Raw genomic sequence first — 21,747 nt, forward strand, 5'->3', positions numbered from 1 at the left:
CCACGTTGAAAATTAAGATCCATTCAAACTGCTAATATTTTATAATTTTGTACGTCTGTTTTTTAAATAAATAAATACAAACCTAAAACATCAAGGTTTTAAAAAACTAGACTATAACTACAAATGATTAAAAATGGTCTTACGCTTGAACGGAACTTTCAAATTCTCGCGATGTTACAACAGATGTTGCTGAGCAACCACGGTACAAACAAAACTGCTGAAAGTGAGCCGCGGAGGCTGCGCAAGTCTGGAAGCTCTTTTTAATCATAAAGGAAAATGTCATTTAAAAAGTTCTTACATTTCGATGGCAAAATATCAAAGGAGGACCAAGAGTTTTACATCTTAAAAAATAAAGCAGCGGAGTATTACAGAGCTAACGGCATCCCTCAGAAAATAGAAGAGGTCTTAAACGAGATGTTTTATGAGAAGCCAGATGATATTTATGGATATCTGGTATGGAAACACGTAGTACGTTAGTTTGTCATATGCTTTTTTTTTTTTTTTTTTCTCGGACCACGTTTTTTCGTTCAGTCCAAACCGCTACTTAAAGCTAGTTGACATGGCTAGCGTTACAAAGTTTGATCTGAGTCTACAACAGAACAGGCAATGTTAGAAAACGGTTAGCCAACTCTCTATGAATTTGAACAAACCCCGTGGAAAAACTCACTGAAAAGGCGTTAGGGCAGTCTGGTTAAATCGACTGACCTATGTTCTGCTTTGCCAGGCGAATTATTTCTCCGGTTTCTCACGGCCCCCCGTGATCCGCGCGATAACGGGGAGAGAGGTGTGTGACGCGCGAGGTGAGCCCGCGCTTCGGGCAGACGTGTATTGCGTCATCAGGAATGAGGAGAAGGTAGGCTTCGCAGACGTGGGATTGGGAGAGGGGCGTTTGTTTGTTTCATTTCACGTAAAAGACTACTCATACGGTGAGTCTGGCTGGTTGGGGTGAGCAGTGGCCACCCCCAAAGCTGAAATGAAACCTACGCCGCGGGGTAGGCTTCACCAGACGGCTTATACCGAGAGACAGCCTGGCGGTTTTCCCAGTCGTGGCCCAGGAATGCTAACACGGTAACATGGGCAGTGATGGAAATTTCCAGCACCAGGACTGGGAAACACGGGGCCACGCTGCGGGTGTGCGTCTTCCGACCGCTTTGGACACACATTCAAACTGTGACCTTTTTTTGTCCAGAGTGTGTACAATACAAAAACTGGCAAAGGAAAACGCACAAATGCAAGAATACTCAAAAAGCACCGCTATGAATACTTTGAATAGACATCAACTTTCACGTACATGCATGTGAATGGACAGACGTACATACACACCTACAGACACAGTATTCAGCGGCGGTTTGTCAGAGGCAAGGGAGGCTGATCCTTGAAACAGACTGAGCTCTAATGTAAATGTAAAGAATGCATTTAACATCGTGTTATTTCTATATGGCTTATGTTAGAAAATGTTTACATTTTACAGTTTCGTCCTACTACAGTAATCGGATAAAGGAATAGCCTAACAATGGCCACTTAAACTGAATCGTGGCAGTGACTGACAGTCTAGTGTCTTCTGATAAGTAAACTGATCTATTAGGACCAAAATTAGGAGGCAAATTCTGAAATTCCATTCACTAAAGGGGTCCAAAGGGAGATGATACATTTGTCTCCTTCCACACTGATGATCAGTAATATTTCAGGTACAGTAAGGCTGTTTTATATATTCTGTGTTATACCCTGTGCTTTTGAAGATACTGGATGGGACCATGGTCATTTGACAAACACAGTTTTACTGTCTCTTTGGTTAGGTAACACAAGTAGTATCCAGATTTCAGTCATATTGAACCACCACTGACTATTTTGAGAGTAATTATTGGAATGTGATGCAGAAGTGCACAGGGAATCAGAGTTCGATTGAAAGACTTGGGTGATCTGGGGTGTAAGTAAGTTCATCTAAGGAATACAGTATTGTGGAACACTGGGTTCAGCTTGTGATCTCTGACCTCTTGCAATTCCTGTGTCAGTGTACAATCAATGCTGGATTAAACACCGTGGAGGCGCCTAGGCAGTCGAAATCTCAGGGCCCCCTTTGCAAATTATCTCCTAATATGTTGGGTTTTTTTTTTTTTATCCATTGTCGTGGGGCCTCTAAATGGCTCGTGGCCCATAGGCCAGTGCCTGCTCTGGCTATTTGGTAATCTGCACTGTGTACAATGGAGGGGAACACTGAGGAGTTACCAGACTGCTGTGGGACAAGCACATTCTCATATGAATAAGAACAGTGGTGGTGGTGGGTTAGTCTGCTGTGAGATGACAGTCAGAGGTGTGTGTGTGTATGACAGTCACGTGTGTATCAGAGTTGGGGGGCGGGGGTGTTAGTGCGGCTGTATGTGAGGTGAGGCACTCTGGGATACTTGCTGAACTGCAGCTCTTTGTTGTAATTCTACACTTTTGTATATAGCAGTTTTGAAGTGCAGATTGCTCTAGTTTGCTTTTCTCTCTGCCTCTCACTAAATTTATGCATTGTGCATTGCATATTTGGGTGCATGTGTGCTGGTTTGTCTATTTCAGTGATTACTTGTGAGTGTGTGTGTATCACAGTTGGTTTGTAGTGTAGCGATTGTGTGTTGCAGTTGTTATGTAGTGCACTGATTATCTACGAATTGCAGTTAATTTGTATTGCATTGATTACATGCATTTGTGTGTTGGTTCTAGTTGGTCTGTAGTGCAGTGATTACTGGTGTGGATGACGACGTAGAGGAGTCAGAGGATGTGGTTGCTAATGGTAACCATCAGCAGGTGTCTGTAGCGATGGCACTGGAGTGGATTAGAGAGCATCTGAGCTCCATGCTGCATGGTTTTAACCCCACCCACCAAACGCACCTGGACAAACTACTCAGGTAGGAACGAACACCCCCCCCCCCGGGTTTTACCCATCTCACTCCTTAATTAGACAGAACTTCTTAACTCTTCTGTATGTGTATGTCTGTCACAACATGGAACAGGAAAATTATCTAAAGACCACAGCACATGGCAAATAACAGTACTAAAAGTAAATTGTGCGTATGCATTTCTGTGCTGCAGTGATTTCCTCTTGGCCCGCTACCTAGAGGACCAGGATGCTCGAAGGGGAGAGGAGAAAAACGTGGAGGAGAAGAGAGAAACCGAAAATGACGTCACACCCCCACCCGCTCCAACCAAAGACAAGAAGGGACGAGAGAAGGGTATAATGAAGAAAGCAATAAGTGTGGAACCAAGACCAAAATGTGGTGGTAAAATACAAAGAAGTGCGGTAGTTGAGAAACAAGTCTCCTGACAGTGACATCCCTAAGCAGATCTGGACCTGATCAATTACGTTTACAGCATTTTACGTTTACCAGCACATCAGTGCCATACCAAACAACAGTCAATGCTACGAGGGCTCAATTAACCAATTAACAAGTGCAATTCAAGATGTTACAAGACGATATGATATTTCAATAAGTGCAGGATTAGGCGTCATTTAAATAATGTACAAACAGTTGAGTCTTCAGTGTGCATTTGGTTCTAATGACAGAGCTTGTCCTGACAAAGCTCTCTTTGGACAGACCTGGTTCTAACAATGCCCTTTGGCTTCATCTTTTGCTGTGTTTTTTGAGGATGCCAGTTTTGTCCAAGTCATCCATAGGTTAAGTGTGTTTGGAAATCTGGGAGCTGTGTAAGTTTGTATGTGTGCTATGGTCTGATGAAAGTGCAACACACAATATACTCTGCTTATATACTCTGCATGTTCAAATGCACATGCTTTGATTTTGATGCCCTTACATTAGCTTAGTTTATTGATGCTTTGGCATGTTTCACCATGTATGATGTACTGGCTTTGCCTATGCTGCCCTCCTGCTGTTCTCATGCTGGTATGGCTGCCCTCCTGCTGTTCTCATGCTGTTCTCATGCTGGTGTTGCTGCCCTCCTGCTGTTCTCATGCTGTTCTCATGCTGGTGTTGCTGCCCTCCTGCTGTTCTCATGCTGGTGTTGCTGCCCTCCTGCTGTTCTCATGCTGGTATGGCTGCCCTCCTGCTGTTCTCATGCTGTTCTCATGCTGGTGTTGCTGCCCTCCTGCTGTTCTCATGCTGGTGTTGCTGCCCTCCGGCTGTTCTCATGCTGCTGTTGCTGCCCTCCTGCTGTTCTCATGCTGGTGTTGCTGCCCTCCTGCTGTTCTCATGCTGTTCTCATGCTGGTGTTGCTGCCCTCCTGCTGTTCTCATGCTGGTATGGCTGCCCTCCTGCTGTTCTCATACTGGTGTTGCTGCCCTCCTGCTGTTCTCATGCTGTTCTCATGCTGGTGTTGCTGCCCTCCTGCTGTTCTCATGCTGTTCTCATGCTGGCGTTGCTGCCCTCCTGTTGTTCTCATGCTGGTATTGCTGCCCTCCTGCTGTTCCTGTGCTGGCGCTGCTGTTGTGCCACTGTTGCCATGCTGGTGTTGCGTGTGTGCAGGTAAGAAGGGGAACGGTGGAGAGAAGCCAGTCCCGCCTCCGGAGCCATCCGTGCCTGTGTTGCCAGGGGCGATAGCAGTGGCTGCTATTTCACTGGCAGCAGCCAAATCTGCAGCAAGTCTCACAGGAGTGCCTCTCTACAAACACATCACAACCCTTAGGGACCCGCAGGTCAGCGCACATACACACACACACACACACAAAATACTTCAAATTACTTAGAAGCCTTTCAAAATAATGTGTGACCACATTTTGAAAAACAAAAGGTGTGTAGCTGTGCTCAATCAAAGAAAACAGACTGTAAAACATTTGCTCTAGTAGAATGAAGCAAATAGGATGTCCACAAAAATAACGTGGCCCGCACACTACCAAAGAAAAATCCAACAGAGGTTCTCCCATCCTTCTGTCTCGTCCTGTCTCTCTGTGGACATCTGCAGGCTCTGAGTGCAGTGCCTCTGCCCAAACCCCTGCTAACAGTACTGAGTTGTGGAAAAACATCAGCAGGGAAACTCAACCTGTTGGAGGAGATGATCCTACTGCCTACTGCACCATACACCGCCAGACAAGTACACACACAGAGCCACACGAGTGCCCACTTGTGTGTATACACACACAGAAAACCAGACAAGTACTCTTACACACACACAGGCATACATACATTCACAGCCAGACAAATACACGGTTCGGCTCACACACACACTGATGGATAAGTACACACTCCCACATGTGCAAAATATGAATAATTTAATAGGTTCCATGTTTCCAGCAGAGCTAGTCAGCCCTCGTCTCAGACCACTACTCTGTGGATACGTATTTCATGCTATACGCTGCTCAATGTCACCTGGATTCAATGTAGTATCACTGGGTAAGGGGCCTGACCGGGGAATGTGCAAGACATTTCGGATCCTGGTCATTTGGTTTTGTGGATTGCAGAAAATGATTTTAAAGGTTAGGTGGGATTAGAGGCGCTTGGTAAAACATAGGGAATGAAAAATCTCCTAATAGTGTGTATTGAAATGCACATGTGTGTGTTCTATCTCTTCAGATCATTGGAATGGGTTTGGAACTCCAGCGAGAGATAAAGAGAATGACCATGACTGCAGCGAGTAAAACAGGGGTAACGTGACGAATAGATCACCCGCAACACATGATCGCTCTCAGCACAGTCGATCACATGCAACATGCATGATCACACACAGCATAGATGTTGACATGCAGAAGACAGTCACATGCAACATAGATGATCACACACAGAACTGAGAATCCCACGCAACATGGGTGAGCAAAGTGTGCAATAAATATGGCTCTGCTGAATAGCTCAACTACTTGATTTTCTCCAGTAATACTTCAAAGCTAAACAGCAGATCACACAGCAGAGATCACACACAACAGTCAATCAGCTCATACAATCATACACAGCACAATTGCATGTAAATGTGGGATGCCACACAGCAAAAAATAGATCACAATCACACAGGACAGGCGATCATGCACAGCAGACGATCACGCAACACACGCATATGCAGCACACGCAACAGAGACAATTGCTTGCAAGATAGATGATGCTCACTGCAGACAACGGCTCGCAACACAACCAATCACATGCAACCCAGTCGATCACACGCAGCACAAGTACACACAACATAAACAATCACACGTGACACAGCCCATCACGCTCAACATGGACAATCACATGCAACATGGACTAAGATATGCAACATATATTCTTGCACTCAACGTAGACCATCACACACAACACAGATTATCACATGCCACAAAGATCATCTCACACAACACATATATTCACACAGAACGCAATCACAAGCAACATAGGCGATCATACACAACAGATGATTGTGTGCAGCAAATGATCAGTAGTTACAATGAAAAAAGACAGATATCAAATAGTACTGTTCCCCAGGATAATCTCATTATAATTATACTTCAAGTTTAATTTATTTTAATTTCACTGTTGCGCTTCTATATGTACTGGTTATTGTATTAGACCCTATGTGTGCACTGATACTGTCATAAAGGCCTGTGTTTCTCTCCCCATCTTTCCTCCAGCCTGTAGTACTGGGAGTATCTGAAGGGGGCGCTCTGCAGCTGAGTTTTGACCGGGCGGAGCAAGCTCTTGATCTGGTGATGGAGGCGTGCTTGAACCTGGGGCTCTCGATCGGCTCAGACCTCCGGCTGGCCATAAACTGTGCCGCTCACACCCTAATGGACTATGTGAGTGGAAGTGAGGTCAAAGGTTAACCTCATGGGAGAGAGACACTACACCAGCATCCTGGATAAAATGGATCATTGAGTCTGATTATTTGTGGATAACGATGAAGAAAATGCATTCCAAGTACCACAAATTTCCTAACGCTAACTAAAAACATGCTCTGCATGTTTTTGTTAGATATTTTTATGATTAGCATTTTCCAAATATGATTTTGTATTTCCTAATATAAGATATGCCTTTACAACTGCTATCCGGTGCTCACCTCTCAGAAAAACATGCAATAAACATGGTTCAGCCGTATAGCTCAACTATTTTACTTTCTTCAGTAATACTTCAAACTCTGCTAGACAGGAGATATCTAGAAGCAGAGCTGGTCCCTCTGCTTAGTTAGCTCATATGAAGGTCAAAAGTTGGCATAGAGGTACAATTAGTTAATAGTGCACTGCTTGGCCAGAACTGGCACAGTTGGTGTGAGTGATATCCAAATTCCCAACAATGCTAAACAACATTATGGGTCTGTTAGGTGACAAACAGGAGTGGCTAATTAGTTGGGATTTACCAGAATTCTGAAGGGCTTTAGTGTATCACAGGCTGGTCTTGATGTTACTTTTGTAGCATTTAGGTGATACTTTTATCTAAAGCGACATACAATTATATCTGAATACAACTTGCCCAGGGGCCCAACAGTGGCAACCTGCCAGTGGTGGGGTTTGAACTGGCAACCTTCTGATTACTAATCAAGTGCCTTAACCACTCCAACATCTGTGTTTTTGTGTGATGCCTCTCTTGCACTGTTACAGCCCAGGGGGAAGTATGAGGTGATGGCAGGATGTCTGAAGTCTCCAGATGAGCTGGTGGACATGTTAGTGGGGCTGGTCCGTAAATACCCAGCTATTGCCGCCCTCATTGACCCTTTCAGGAAAGAAGTAAGAGACCACCTCCAAAATCCTCATTCAGATTCTTACTGTAATACTGTTGCATACACATTATGTGTCTGGTTTCCCAAATGCACCACATGACGAAGATCATGGTAAAGTTTTTCATATAATGGGTGTGATGAAATGCAGTCCAATCTGGAAACCCGGATGAGTCAATTTTCTTCATCTGTAAAAATAAAATCTAGCAACCCAAGCTTTGGCTCTTACATGCTGCTTCTCTTTCGGTAAAGGATGTGGAACAGTGGATGAAGCTGAGCTCTCTGATTGGCCAGTCATGCTGTCTGATTGCAGACATGGCATACTGTTACCTACCACGCTGGAGGGATGCCAAGCCCCTCCCACCAGGAGTCACATGGCTCACTCTTAGGCACCGCAGTGAGATGACCCTGACTGACCTCCTCCATGCAGTTACAGAGCAGAGAGGTAGATACCACAACCTTTTTACTCACAGATTCTGGGTTTTAACAGCATGCAGTGTGTGTGTGAGAGAGAGACAAAGATTCTTGGAGAGCAAATGCTCCAACAGACATTGGGTCATTGGAAACCTAATCAGTGACAGACAGAAAAAGACAGGTATTGACTGCATATCAGTCCGTCACACTAAAGAAAACACACATGCAAGTGCATGCACACCTGGCTTAAGCATAGACCCGGAAGGAATTTTCAGTTATAGTTTAGGCTTAGCACTAATAACCTATTCTAGTCTAGCCATAGCACTCTATATTCAGTTTAGGCCTAAAAATAAGCTTTGGCTGTTTCCGAAAAACCCTGCTTGTTCAGGCAAAGCAACAAGTGGGGACTAATATCCACTGCACTGTAGAAATCTATAGTATTTGAGCAACCATATTTGTGCCGTGCAGTGACTCTGGCAAGACTCAAAGATATTAAATATCCTGTTAACCTTTCATACAAAAATATGACCACAGAACAATGTAGGGGCATTGTAATATTGTGTTTCTGTGTGTCTGCAGAGGGAGAGACCATTCTAGCCGCAAGCGGTGACGAGATCGGTGACGACTCTCTAGTAGATGTGGTAAGCCTGAAAATGTTCCAGGATTTGCATGCTCTGATTTTTCTGTCTGTGCATGTGTTAATAAACTTAGAAACCTAAGCATTGCCCAGATCAGCTTTAAGAAAGCATATGACTCAGTGCCAGACACCTGGATACTTGATTGCCTTGAATGCCTAGCCCTTCTGGTCTCTAAGACCATAAGGGTATTCATCCAGAACTCAATGGAACCTTGGAGAACAACACTAGAAGCCAACTCAAAGACAATTACCCAGGTTGCATAAAGTGTGTTATATACCAAGGAGATGCACTGTTTCCATGGCTGTTCTGCACAGGCTTGAATACCCTCAGCCAGATCATCAATAAGAGCAGGTAGGGGTATAGATTTAGCAGCAGCTACCTCCTGTACATGGATGACATCTAACTGTGCACCAAGACAAAAATGGACATTGATTCACTGATCTACCTGATTAGGCTCTACAGCAAGGACATAGAAAGATTGTTTGGGTTGGATAATTGAGGTTAGTTGATAGTCAAAAGAGGAAAAGTGATCAGGACAGAAATAATTGAATTTTCACAAGTCCATATAACAGATCTAATGGACAGCAACAAATACCTGGGAATTCTCCAATCACATGGGAACCATGAGGCAGAAATGAGGAGCAAAGGAACATCTAAATTTCCACAAGGTCCTCAAGAATCAGATGAATGGGAATATTAAGATCAAAGTCATAAACACATGCCCTGCCAGTCCTCAGATACCAAATAGGCACAATAATCTGGCCAAGAGAAGAGCTGGAAGCTGCAGACATCAATACCAGAAAACTCTTCACAATACAGTCATGGCCAAACATTTTGAGATAAGCACAAATTTTGGTTTTCACAAAATTTGCTGCTTCAGTTTTTATGGTGGCAATTTGCATTAACTCTAGATTGTGAAGAGTGATCAGATGAATGGCAATTACTTGCAAAATTAACTTAATCACAAAAGAATTACTGCATTCCAGCCACTGCATTTTAGCCCTGCCACAAAATGGCCTGCTAACATCATTTCAGTGACCTTCTCGTTAGCTCAGGAGAAAGTGTTAAGGAGGACAAAGCAGCTGCTTGAAGTTTTTTTTCTGTTAACCATGAAACACATGCAGTCATCATTGCATTGGATCAAAAGGGCTTCACAGGTAAGGACATTGCTGCTTGTAAGATAGTACCTAAAGCAACCATTTATCAGATCATCAAGAACTTCAAGGAGAAAGGTTCAATTGCAGTGAAGAAGGCTTCAGGGTGCCCAAGAAAGTCAAGCAAGCGCCAGGACCGTCTCCTAAAGATGATGCAGCTACGGGATCAGGTCACCACCAGTGCAGAGCTTGCTCAGGAATGGCAGAAGGCAGGTGTGAGTGCATCTGGACGCACAGTGGCGCAGAAGGGCAGCAAAGAAGCCACTTTCCAAGAAAAAACGTCAAGGACAGACTGTCATTCTGCAGGACGTATAGGGATTGGACTGCAGAGGACTGGGGTAAAGTTATTTGCTCTGATGAAGCCTCCTCAGACTGGGACATCTGGACAAATGACTGTGCTCAAAGTTTTGCCATTGAACACTACCATGAGTAAGGAACTGTATCAAAATTTCCTCCAAGAGCAACTTGGTGATGAACTATGTTTCTTCCAGCATGATGGAGCACCATGTCACAAGGCACAAGTGATAACCAAGTGGCTCGGTGAACAAAACATTGAAATGTTGGGTCCATTATGAAATGCTTATAATTATACTTCACTATACCATATAAACAACTGACAAAAGAAGCTAAAAAAAATTGAGGCAGTAAACTTTGTGAAAACCAAAATCTGTGTCGGTCTTAAAACTTCTGGCCACGACTGTAGATGGGGTACTTTTATCCTAGATCCAGCATCTAGACTAGACTTCAGCATCCAGCAGAAGTAGGAGGGAAGGGGTGTGCGAAGTATAGGATCCACTGTCCAGGGTGAGACACAAAACACTCATGAATACATCAAAGCAACGACCCCTGAGAATGAGCCGATGAGGGAGTGCTTCAGTCATTCAGGGGGACGTGGAAACAGAGGAGGTGCCACTGAATGTACCACTGGCAGATAGCAGGGATGGCTGACATAAGACAGTCCTACCAACGACTGGAAAAGGCTGGACTGACGGACAGCACAGAGGCACTAATGGAAGACCAAGTGGTGGAGAAGAATAAGACTAAGATCCTTTGGGAACTCTAGATCAAGACAGATAAGGAAGTAGACCAAAGTGAAGACCAATGTAAAGACAGCGTAAAGATAATGTAAAGGACATTGCACACTGACCAGCTGATGTGGATACTCACTTCTTTATTTGTTTTAACTGATTTGGTTCATTTGTCTTTCGTCTCCGAGACCTTGTAGTTAGGGGCACGTATGAGGCCCCAGGTGTTGTCAGGTTGGACGTTTTATTCTGGCGAAGAAGTTAATCATGAGTGTGAACCTCTTTGATTGGGAAGGTTGCATGTCACCCCTGACTGCATGCTAAACAGGTAATGAAGAGACTCGAGGATAAGAGCATGTCTCCTGTAGCTAAGCCGTTCATTAATGACCATTGTGAAGTTGTCACATGACTAAATATATATTCAGACATTATATATAAAGGATGTAATCCATACTCTCTACCATTGACCTCGATGTCTGATGCCATCACAATGTGACCCACACAGCCACATTGGCATATACTCTCTATGCTGTAAAATGAATCATTGTCTATAGAAATAAAGTAAACATCTTCCTTAAAAATTCAGGCCTAACATAAATGCAGAAGAGACCCCCTCCTCATATTAATACTGTACCACTGATAATACTGTACCATTATGTACAGTGTGTGTCTCCTCACAGTATTCTCACAGTGCGAGTGTGTGTGCAGGCTGTAAGTCTGGGTGTATCATCCCGTATGTACAGATTGTATCTCCTCGCAGTATTTCATTGTGTGTGTGTTTAGGCTGTAGGTCTGGGTGTGTCATTCCTTAAGTTGGGGGGGATGAGTGGAGGGTGGAGGATGAACAAGTACAACCGTCTGTTGTGCATCCAGATGGAGATGGAGGAGCAAGATATTCTGGGTATGGATTTAAGAGACCTCTCTCCCATGCAAATAAGCTCACAATCAGACACAGTTAACACAGTGAACCCTAACACACACAACCTTTATGCCTTCTGTGCCTCTTACAAAACACTTGGAGAAGAAGAAGTGCTCACATTATTGTTCTTGGTGTTCTAAAATACAAAAAGGGAAAAGGTATGAGCATAGTGCATCAGAGATTTCATCATATTCCTGCAATGATTCTCTCTACCCCTTAATATTCATGCCTGTTTTTGTCCTGCAGTCTTTTGTTAGAATAAAATTATACATGGAGCGATGAAGCCCAATTAATACAATGAAGGAGAGATGACGTGACCTTTTCTGTCTGTGTTTTGTGTAGCAGAAATGCGGGAAGTAAAACTGACTGGCAGCAAGTGACCTGGAGGAGCCAGTCCATGCCCACCAGCTACAGGCTCCACCCAACACTTAACATATATCACAATGCTTTCTGGCCACCAGCTTCATGCCACACCCCTTCATTAGCATACATTGCAATGATCCCTGACCACCAATTACAGGCCCCTCCCCTCCATTAACATAACATCACAATGACTCACTGGCCCTGTTACAACACACCTGACAATTAACATACATCACAATGGTCCCTGGTCTTCAGGTACAGACCACCCCTTCATTAACATGCATCACAATATCCCCAGCAATCATCAGTAGGCCCCACCCCACTATTAACATTCATCACAATGACCCGCCCACCCAGCAACCCAACAGCTATAGGTCACACCCACCATTCACATACATCACAACGGCCCCCTAAGCTACAAGCACCGACCTCCATTAACAAACTGAGTTCTATGTAACATCATAATCTACTCAGTTTGAGGTCCTCATTCACTGTAATATATTGCTTTCCCTACATCAGCCCAGTGACATTTTTTGGTGGTGTTTATACATTAGATAATTTACTGGACCAATGTGAAACACTTATTTATGGGAAACACTTAACTATTATTTATTACTAGTAATTTATTATTATTAGTTTATTACAGTTATTCATTACTTTAAATTTTCAAAAAGATCAATTTTTTACATTCTTTGACTTCATACTAAGGAAACAGTTGGGAACACTTTAAATAAGGCCGCTCTTTATGAGGCCATACGACTTGGATTTGAGTCCCTGACACGTCAACTCGCATTCACAGATCTTGCTCCCCGTAGTACTCCTGTTGGTCCCAGTAAGGGTAATAGGTCTCCGCGGAGTCCTCCCCTGAACTACACCCCCCCCCCCCCCGATTTTCCAGGAGCACTCTCCGCTGTCGTGGCGGTACCGAGAGTGCCCAGGAATACGGAGGGATTCCTCGTAAGGGCTGGGGAGGAACAATTACGCCCTTTCTTCTCCTTCTTGTTAGTTTTTCCCGGCATCCTTCGGCGGTCGATGTTTCTGTGACGTGCGGAGGCAAAGCAGGATGCGGGGACAAACCATGTCTAACACAACCAACGTTTATTTAATACACAGACGACAACGTGGTTAGCGAACTAACCTGGTTCCAACATCGATACCACCTATACTTAGACACAAGACTTATATGCATGCACACTAACGACACACAATAAGGAGCAGGTGTGAAACACAGGGAGGGCATGGCCATACAGACACACACACACACACACACACACACACACACACACACACACGGGGAGACGTTTGGGGGGAGGGGCCGTACCGTGACTATGCGACTTTATGTACAGCACTCTTGTTACACAGCAATAAAATATTTGACCACTTTCAGGCAAATTGCTGAACTGTTACCATCTACTGTTATTTACAGACAAACATCCATTTGGAGTTTTTCACAGACTAGCTAAACCATTTGCAAATGTCAGATTTGCAAACATCTGTAATGGTGGAATGTGCAGTACTAATATAAAAAGTTCCTAATTCTAAAAATAATCTTATTTTAAAAATGTAATTTCATAGTAGTGGCAGGTTTTATTGGCAATGACTATTTTAGTTAACAGATTATTTTTTACAAGAAACAAATGACCAAAGAAGAACAAAATCATGCAAAGAGAGAGAATATACAAAAAATCTTCCACTAACACTTTGATTGGGTGAAGGAAATGTGGTTTGTAGGTGTTCACAGTACTGATGTCAAATCTCATCAAGAGTCTCTGTTCCAAACAGTCCTATGAAATAGAAGAGACCAGCAAAACATTACAATTAGGCAAGATGTTAAGGATCATTTGTGACACTAGTTTGGTTAGAGTTTTGCTGCTCCAGTCCCTGGAGATGTTCTCCTAACATACCCAATTCAGCCCAGGAAGGGCTCAGTAATTAGCTATGGTGTCACCAGTCATTGGGAGATATCACATTATCAGTGAAAGTTAAAAGTGAAGGAACACTTAACTGTGGCATTGACATAGGAACTGAGAAACACTAAAAGAACTACAAAGCAGCATGCCAATGACATTGTAACACTGGAGGTTTAAAGACTTTAAATCTTTAAATTTGTTTAAATATTTCAAAGTAAATTATTCCATAATCACACCATTTACATTTAAAATATAAATACACTGTTCTAAAAAACTCTTTCTAGGGATATTTTCTGATTTTCTTATGAAAGTAACAGTATGCTAATCACATGTGCTAAATAATAATTTGCCAAAATAGTACTTCCAGGATGGTTAAATGTATCTTCATCCTTTGTATTAAGTTAGTAATCAAAAAGTACCCAGATTATATACTGTGCCGGGTAAAACACCAAAGTATTCGAACACAGGCTATTATTCAATCCCATGTTTACAACATCATGGGAGGTGTGGTTTCTGAAGGCAAACTAAATTAATACAAAATGCAGACAAAGCCATTTTTAAATGTGCGTATATGCGTAATAACGCATGCCAATCATTTTTTCACGCATTCTGTAAAATTTGGTTTTTTAGCATGATATCTGCCAAAAGCTAAGAGGAGAATGTGCTAAAATATTGATTTTGGCTATTTTATTAGCATGATCCAACATGGCTTATAGCTGGCTTCTGTGATTTTAAGTGTTGTGAAAACGCTGACATTTTGGTCTTTGTGTAACGACATTTCGGTCTTTGTGTAGCAGCCTTGATGTAACGACATTTCAGTCTTTGTGTAACATTTTGTAAAGAGCTCACATCAAATTTTTTCATCTTGAAGTGGGGTAATGGCCAGGGGGGGTTTAGCTGTAATGGTAAAATTGGTCTGAAATGTTCCACACCAATTTGAAAGTAGTACTTAATACATCCTGAGAATAGTATGCACTAACAAAATAAGTGCATACTACCTGACTTTGGACGTAGCCTGTTAAAATATAAGTCCAATGGAATTAAGTGCCAAAACAATAAACTGCTACTCTCTTTTACTCAATAAAGACCATGAATATAATGTCTTAGAAAAAAAATAACAATTTGTGCCAGTCAGTGTGTCATACAGCTGTATGTCAACACACTTCCTCCTCTCTGCTCCCCAACACACTTTCTATCTCTCTATCTCTGAATGGAGACATTTATACTGTCTGTGTCTGTGTGTGTGTGTGTGTGTGTGTGTGTGTGTGTGTGTGTGTGTGTGTGTGTGATTGAATGGACTACTTTGAAAGAGGAGGGGAAAAAAATCACAACTGCTATAAAATAACAAAACTCTACAACACGAACCATGATGCACCTTCTTAGTAGACATTTTTTCAAGACGTCAAGACACCAGACATGTATTTAGGTAGCATCTTACAAATATGTACCACAAAGTTAATTAAAGAGAAATACAGCTCCTAAGTTGTTTAGAGTCATTAGCTGTTCTTTATCCTATAACAGGATGTGCAAACTCTATAAAACTGAAGTGATGGACACAAAAACAGCAGGAGAGAGAGCAACAGACAAAGAGAGAGAGAGAGAGAGAGATGGAGAGATAGCGAGAGACTGAACGAACACAAATCCACAGACAGCAATCCAGGCCTGAGACTGCTCTCATTCCCCACCGATCACTCTGTTTGGGTAACCAAAACTGACTAACAAAATAGGCCAAATGAAGTGCTCCCTACACACAGACTCTCTCTCTCTCTCTCTCTGTCACACACAGGGTACCTACAATTTAGAAATGCTTCAGTAGAAATGATTGCTTTGTGTCGTTTGGCAGAGGCACAGCTACAACAGTAGAGAGGGAGTCAAATGACAAGTGTGAGTGTGTGTGAGTGAGTGAGCGTGTGTGTGAGAGTGTGTCTGTGTGTGTGTGTGTTTTCAGTAATTGTGCAGTTGCTGAGACTAACAGAAGGCCGCTCTGTATGAGAGAAGCCAAAACACAATAAAGAGACACCAGATCTGAGCAACTTATAACAGGCCATAACCATACACAGCCAAATACTACAACAGTCCATGTATACAAATACTACATAGAACACTACAAATACTACAGATAATCATTACCTATATCATAGACAAACACTACATACAGACATAAATAAACCTAAACCACCACATGCAAATACCATAAAAATACTGCATAAAAATAATACACAAATATTAATGTTGCCTTCAACAGAAATAAACACCTACAAATTACACAGGGAGGCAAACACAGCAGAAAAATATTCCACACAGACATATAAACAAATAATACATACAACACAATACACAAACAATGAAACACAGGACTAAACCAACACCATTCACGAACACTACATCGAAAAAACACCAGCTATAAATAACACCATCACATCAGCAGCCGAAGAGCCCACTCCTCGCCTTCAGAAGTCGCTGTCTCCACATTTCTGATCTGTTATCACCAGTTCTGTGTTTCATGTTAATCAACCAGCATATTTATAGCCTACGACAGTGATAGTTGCTGCAGTGGTTTTGAATCCGGCACTGACCATCCATCATAAGGAAGTGTTTTCGTCAGTTTATCAGTCTTGCTGCATGTCTCGTTTTGGTATAGGGCTTTTGGACGGTCTCCGCTTAGTCTGCCCAGCTTTGTCCTAAATATGCCAGCCCTTGCATTCAACTTCTGCCTCTTCAGCTAATAGGTTCTACTCAGCACTGATGTTGCAATGCATAGTAGTGTTGCAGCTACATAAGTACTACACAGCATTAATATCGTACTGCTTGGTATCGTTACAGCCACATAGCACTACACAGTACTGTTATTGTATTGTACTTCAGGCTCACAAATGACTTGTAAATTGTGCGTACAGTAATATAAACCACACAGTCACAAGCAATGTCTACAAATACACATGCACTGCCTGGCCTATAAGTAATACTTGGAAACATATCTACAATAGACTGATACACACAAACCCAAACAAGCACACAACCAAACAAGCACACAACTAAATAAGCCCAAGAGCACACAAGTACACAACCAAACAACCAAAACAGTTAGTAATCTGTAGCACACAATCATGCACACAGCTAAATAAGCCCAAGAACCAAAGAGGCACGCACTACCTCTCGATCTGTCTCTGCCATATTCCTACCATAAACCTTTCTAGAAACCTGTTTTGTCAAGAAGGGGCTTTCTCCTTCCTGCCTGTTTCTTACATCTTTCTTTCACACAGCTGAGCACAGGGTTTGACTTCAGCTGAGCACAGGGTTTCACTAAAACCAGCTGCTACTTATACAGAGAGGTAGCAATAGTTTCCTCCAAAAGATTAAGGTTAAATGAACTGGTTCAAATTAAATGAAACATCTAATTAAACTCTCTTCTGCTAAAAGGAATTAAAAGAACTAAAATGTTTTAAGCAAAATGTGTCACAGTTCAGCCATACTCACAACTTTGAATATGTTTAGGTGTGTATTTGTGTGTGTGTGTGTGTGTGTGTGTGTGTGTGTGTGTGTGTGTGTGTGTGTGTGTGTGTGTGTGTGTGGGAGAGAACAAAAACTTGTAGTGCTTGAGGTGTTGAGTTTCCACCCAAGTCTTTGTGGATTTACCTTCATTTAGAGAGCAGAGCCACACTGGAAATTGTCCTTAAATGTGTGAATAAGGCGCAAAGCTTTCAATACAGCTCAGCTTTCCCTGTGTATCGTACAGAGTCTCTCTCTCTCCCCAACACACACACACACACACACACTTCTGGTGCTGCTTCTCCAACTAAAAGTCACTAAATGAGTAGCACAAAGGCTGAAATTAAACCCTGTCCTGATCCCTCCGTGACTAATGTCACACCACTGTGTCAACTAAAAGAGGCTCCAGACATAATCCCAAACATAACCCCAAATTCCATAACCCCAAATTCCCTTCAAACCTTTATTTCGGCAACCCAGCCCAACCGAGACCATGGCCTCCAGAACTAACACACAGTGAAATACTATCTTCTAATTCTATGGTCTAATATGTTCTTATACTATGGTCTTAATACTATGGTATAATACAGTCTTATACTATGGTCTAATACTATGATCTAATACAGTCTTACACTACGGTCTAATACTACGGACCTATACTATGGTCTAATATGGCCTTATACTATGGTCTAATACTATGGTCTAATACTATGGACTTATACTATGGTCTAATACTATGGACTTATACTATGGTCTAATACTATGGACTTATACTATGGTCTAATATGGTCTAGTACTATGGTCTAATATGGCCTTATACTATGGTCTAATACTATGGACTTATACTATGGTTTAATATGGCCTTATACTATGGTCTAATACTATGGTCTAATATGGCCTTATACTATGGTCTAATATGGACTTATACTATGGTCTAATACTATGGTCTAATATGGCCTTATACTATGGTCTAATACTATGGTCTAATACTATGGCCTTATAATATGGCCTTATAATATGGTCTAATACTATGGTCTAATACTATGGTCTAATACTATGGTCTAATATGGCCTTATACTATGGTCTAATACTATGGTCTAATACTATGGTCTAATACTATGGACTAATACTATGGTCTAATACTATGGTCTAATACTATGGTCTAATACTATGGACTAATACTATGGTCTAATACTATGGTCTAATACTATGGACTAATACTATGGTCTAATACTATGGACTTATACTATGGTCTAATACTATGGTCTAATATGGCCTTATACTATGGTCTAATACTATGGTCTAATACTATGGCCTTATAATATGGCCTTATAATATGGTCTAATACTATGGTCTAATACTATGGTCTAATACTATGGTCTAATATGGCCTTATACTATGGTCTAATACTATGGTCTAATACTATGGTCTAATACTATGGACTAATACTATGGTCTAATACTATGGACTAATACTATGGTCTAATACTATGGACTAATACTATGGTCTAATACTATGGTCTAATACTATGGACTAATACTATGGTCTAATACTATGGTCTAATACTATGGACTAATACTATGGTCTAATACTATGGTCTAATACTATGGTCTAATACTATGGTCTAATACTATGGACTAATACTATGGTCTAATACTATGGACTAATACTATGGTCTAATACTATGGTCTAATACTATGGTCTAATACTATGGTCTAATACTATGGACTAATACTATGGTCTAATACTATGGTCTAATACTATGGTCTAATACTATGGACTAATACTATGGTCTAATACTATGGACTAATACTATGGTCTAATACTATGGTCTAATACTATGGTCTAATACTATGGTCTAATACTATGGACTAATACTATGGTCTAATACTATGGTCTAATACTATGGTCTAATACTATGGACTAATACTATGGTCTAATACTATGGTCTAATACTATGGACTAATACTATGGTCTAATACTATGGACTAATACTATGGTCTAATACTATGGACTAATACTATGGTCTAATACTATGGACTAATACTATGGTCTAATACTATGGTCTAATACTATGGACTAATACTATGGTCTAATACTATGGTCTAATACTATGGTCTAATACTATGGTCTAATACTATGGACTAATACTATGGACTAATACTATGGACTAATACTATGGTCTAATACTATGGACTAATACTATGGTCTAATACTATGGACTAATACTATGGTCTAATACTATGGACTAATACTATGGTCTAATACTATGGACTAATACTATGGTCTAATACTATGGTCTAATACTATGGACTAATACTATGGTCTAATACTATGGTCTAATACTATGGTCTAATACTATGGTCTAATACTATGGACTAATACTATGGACTAATACTATGGACTAATACTATGGTCTAATACTATGGTCTAATACTATGGTCTAATACTATGGTCAAGTATGTGATGCAAAAAAGGATGTGAGAACATGAGCAAAATAAATTGTTTGTGTTTCTACTGACAGAGAAAACAGTCAGGGCAATGGGCTGATTTTTCAGTGGATGAGCTTTGCAGGTAAATAACTCAAACATACCAAAATCATATTAGCAGTTAACCCCAGACCCCTTTTACCCAGAGCCAGTCACAGATGACCCCACTTCCTGGCAGCTTCCACTGGGGTGGAAAAGGTCCGTAGTAACCCCCACAACAATCGAAGCCGCATCAGCAAAGAAGGGGACACAGCTGTAGCCTCTGGGTAAATGATGTCATAGGGAGAGCACCTGGACAATCAAATCATTGCAGATTTAGAATATCTTATAATAGTTTCAAATGTTTGCATATTTTAAAGCTGCAAGCATACGAGCTACATACGTAAACTTTGAGCAGTAACATACTCGGTTAAGTGTATAGGCTGAAACTACAGTTACTGATTTTCAGAGCTCATGAGAGCATTTCTTGCTCCTCTTCCTCAGTAGCTCTCAGGAGGATTTCAGAGGCACTTTAGACACGGCACTTGAAAACAATCTGTCAAGTCCAAACTGCAATGGGATTTATGAAGAATTTGCAAATGGACAATTGGACAATACAAAATTGGCAACATATTTGTAATATATAGCATATGTAAGAAAATGTGATTTATTAAAGTTTTACAAGTGTTCATTTGCTAAGGAATAGTTTCTTAAATCAGCTTTTTTAAAGCTCCTGTTAAAAATTCAGGGAAAAATCAAATTTTGAAATGGAAAAAAAAGAATAAAATTAAAAGAATCATGTTTTAACAGGGTTTCAGTCATTTTGTTGATTTTGTAATGCAATGATATATTGTGAAAAACCTGTTTTTCAAAATACATTTCATCATTCTTTGTTAAAGAAAATCCTCTTCAACAAAGCTGCCACCATTTGTAAAAAAAAACAAAACAAAGAAAAAACAAACAAAAAAAAACAAACAAAAAAGACCCTGCACCTCTCCAACAATGCAGGAGCTTTTAATATCGTCCAGAAGTCTTCCTGCTAAACCATCCCTGAAGCATTTCCACTGCTGTTCATGATGAGATGCATGTATGTGCCGCCAACACCAGGGCCTTTGAGGTCTCACTGCCTTTCTCTAGCGCGCGCACGCCCGACAAAGAGCGTCACCTCTAAATGCTACAGCTTCACTTTAAACATTTTAGTCATGTGAACATTTTAAACTTTTCATCTCTAACCACCTCAACTCACCCTGCAAAGGTTTTATTTGATTTTTGGTAACTTCTAATATGATTTTGGTATGTTTGAGTTATTTTTTATATTTATGTTTTTCGTTTCTTTGGTTATTTTATTTTATTATAATCTGCCATTTATTAAGTCATTTTAATTTTTAATTTAATGGTTTGTTCTGACTGATCTTTATATATTTTTTAAATTATATTTCTTTAATTTACTATTATACTTACTATTATGATTATGATGCTTATTTTAGCATTTAATCTTTTTAATAGCCAAATTATTTCAATTAGTGACTTCTGTATTATATCAGCTACATTGTAAATGAGGGTCACTCAACGTCTAAAAGTTACGCTCTCAGACAGTATGATATATTCATAGCCAGTAGGAACTACACTTACAGCCAGTATGAGCTACACTCACAGCCAATATGAGCTAAACTCACAGCCAGTACTAACAAGTAAGGTAATTCCTCAGAGAGAAAAACTCCAGAAGCTATTCACATCTAATACAATAATTTTATCTGAGGCC

The 21,747-nt window shown here is 41.0% G+C and overlaps 2 protein-coding genes across 3 annotated transcripts in view; one reads left to right on the forward strand and one right to left on the reverse strand.

Moving 5' to 3' along the window:
* Window positions 1-223: 223 nt before the first annotated feature.
* Window positions 224-12,979, forward strand: eno4 (enolase 4). The gene is made up of 13 exons (XM_035532951.1): window positions 224-453; window positions 725-853; window positions 2,704-2,888; window positions 3,073-3,212; window positions 4,461-4,630; window positions 4,897-5,025; window positions 5,505-5,576; window positions 6,527-6,691; window positions 7,490-7,615; window positions 7,858-8,050; window positions 8,599-8,660; window positions 11,620-11,737; window positions 12,098-12,979. The coding sequence occupies exons 1-13, from the start codon at window positions 277-279 to the stop codon at window positions 12,133-12,135; spliced, it is 1,704 nt and encodes a 567-aa protein (XP_035388844.1). The 5' UTR covers window positions 224-276; the 3' UTR covers window positions 12,136-12,979.
* A 398-nt stretch (window positions 12,980-13,377) lies between these two features.
* The window catches only part of shtn1 (shootin 1), a 39,048-nt gene continuing 30,678 nt past the window's right edge, over window positions 13,378-21,747 (reverse strand). For both annotated transcript variants that reach the window (XM_027024589.2, XM_035532932.1), the window contains one exon: window positions 13,378-13,902. The gene's annotated coding sequence lies outside the window, so the exon portion shown is untranslated. The remainder of the gene's footprint in view (window positions 13,903-21,747) is intronic.

This window comes from Electrophorus electricus, chromosome 13 (genome assembly GCF_013358815.1).
Source record: "Electrophorus electricus isolate fEleEle1 chromosome 13, fEleEle1.pri, whole genome shotgun sequence".
Taxonomy (NCBI): Eukaryota; Metazoa; Chordata; class Actinopteri; order Gymnotiformes; family Gymnotidae; genus Electrophorus; species Electrophorus electricus.

Bases quoted from the DNA above. Each gene is read 5' to 3' on its own strand.
- eno4 (XM_035532951.1), top strand. From the start codon at position 277: ATGTCATTTAAAAAGTTCTTACATTTCGATGGCAAAATATCAAAGGAG. The intron at 454-724 runs GTATGGAAACAC...CTGCTTTGCCAG, and splicing joins ATGATATTTATGGATATCTG to GCGAATTATTTCTCCGGTTT. The intron at 7,616-7,857 runs GTAAGAGACCAC...CTTTCGGTAAAG, and splicing joins TTGACCCTTTCAGGAAAGAA to GATGTGGAACAGTGGATGAA.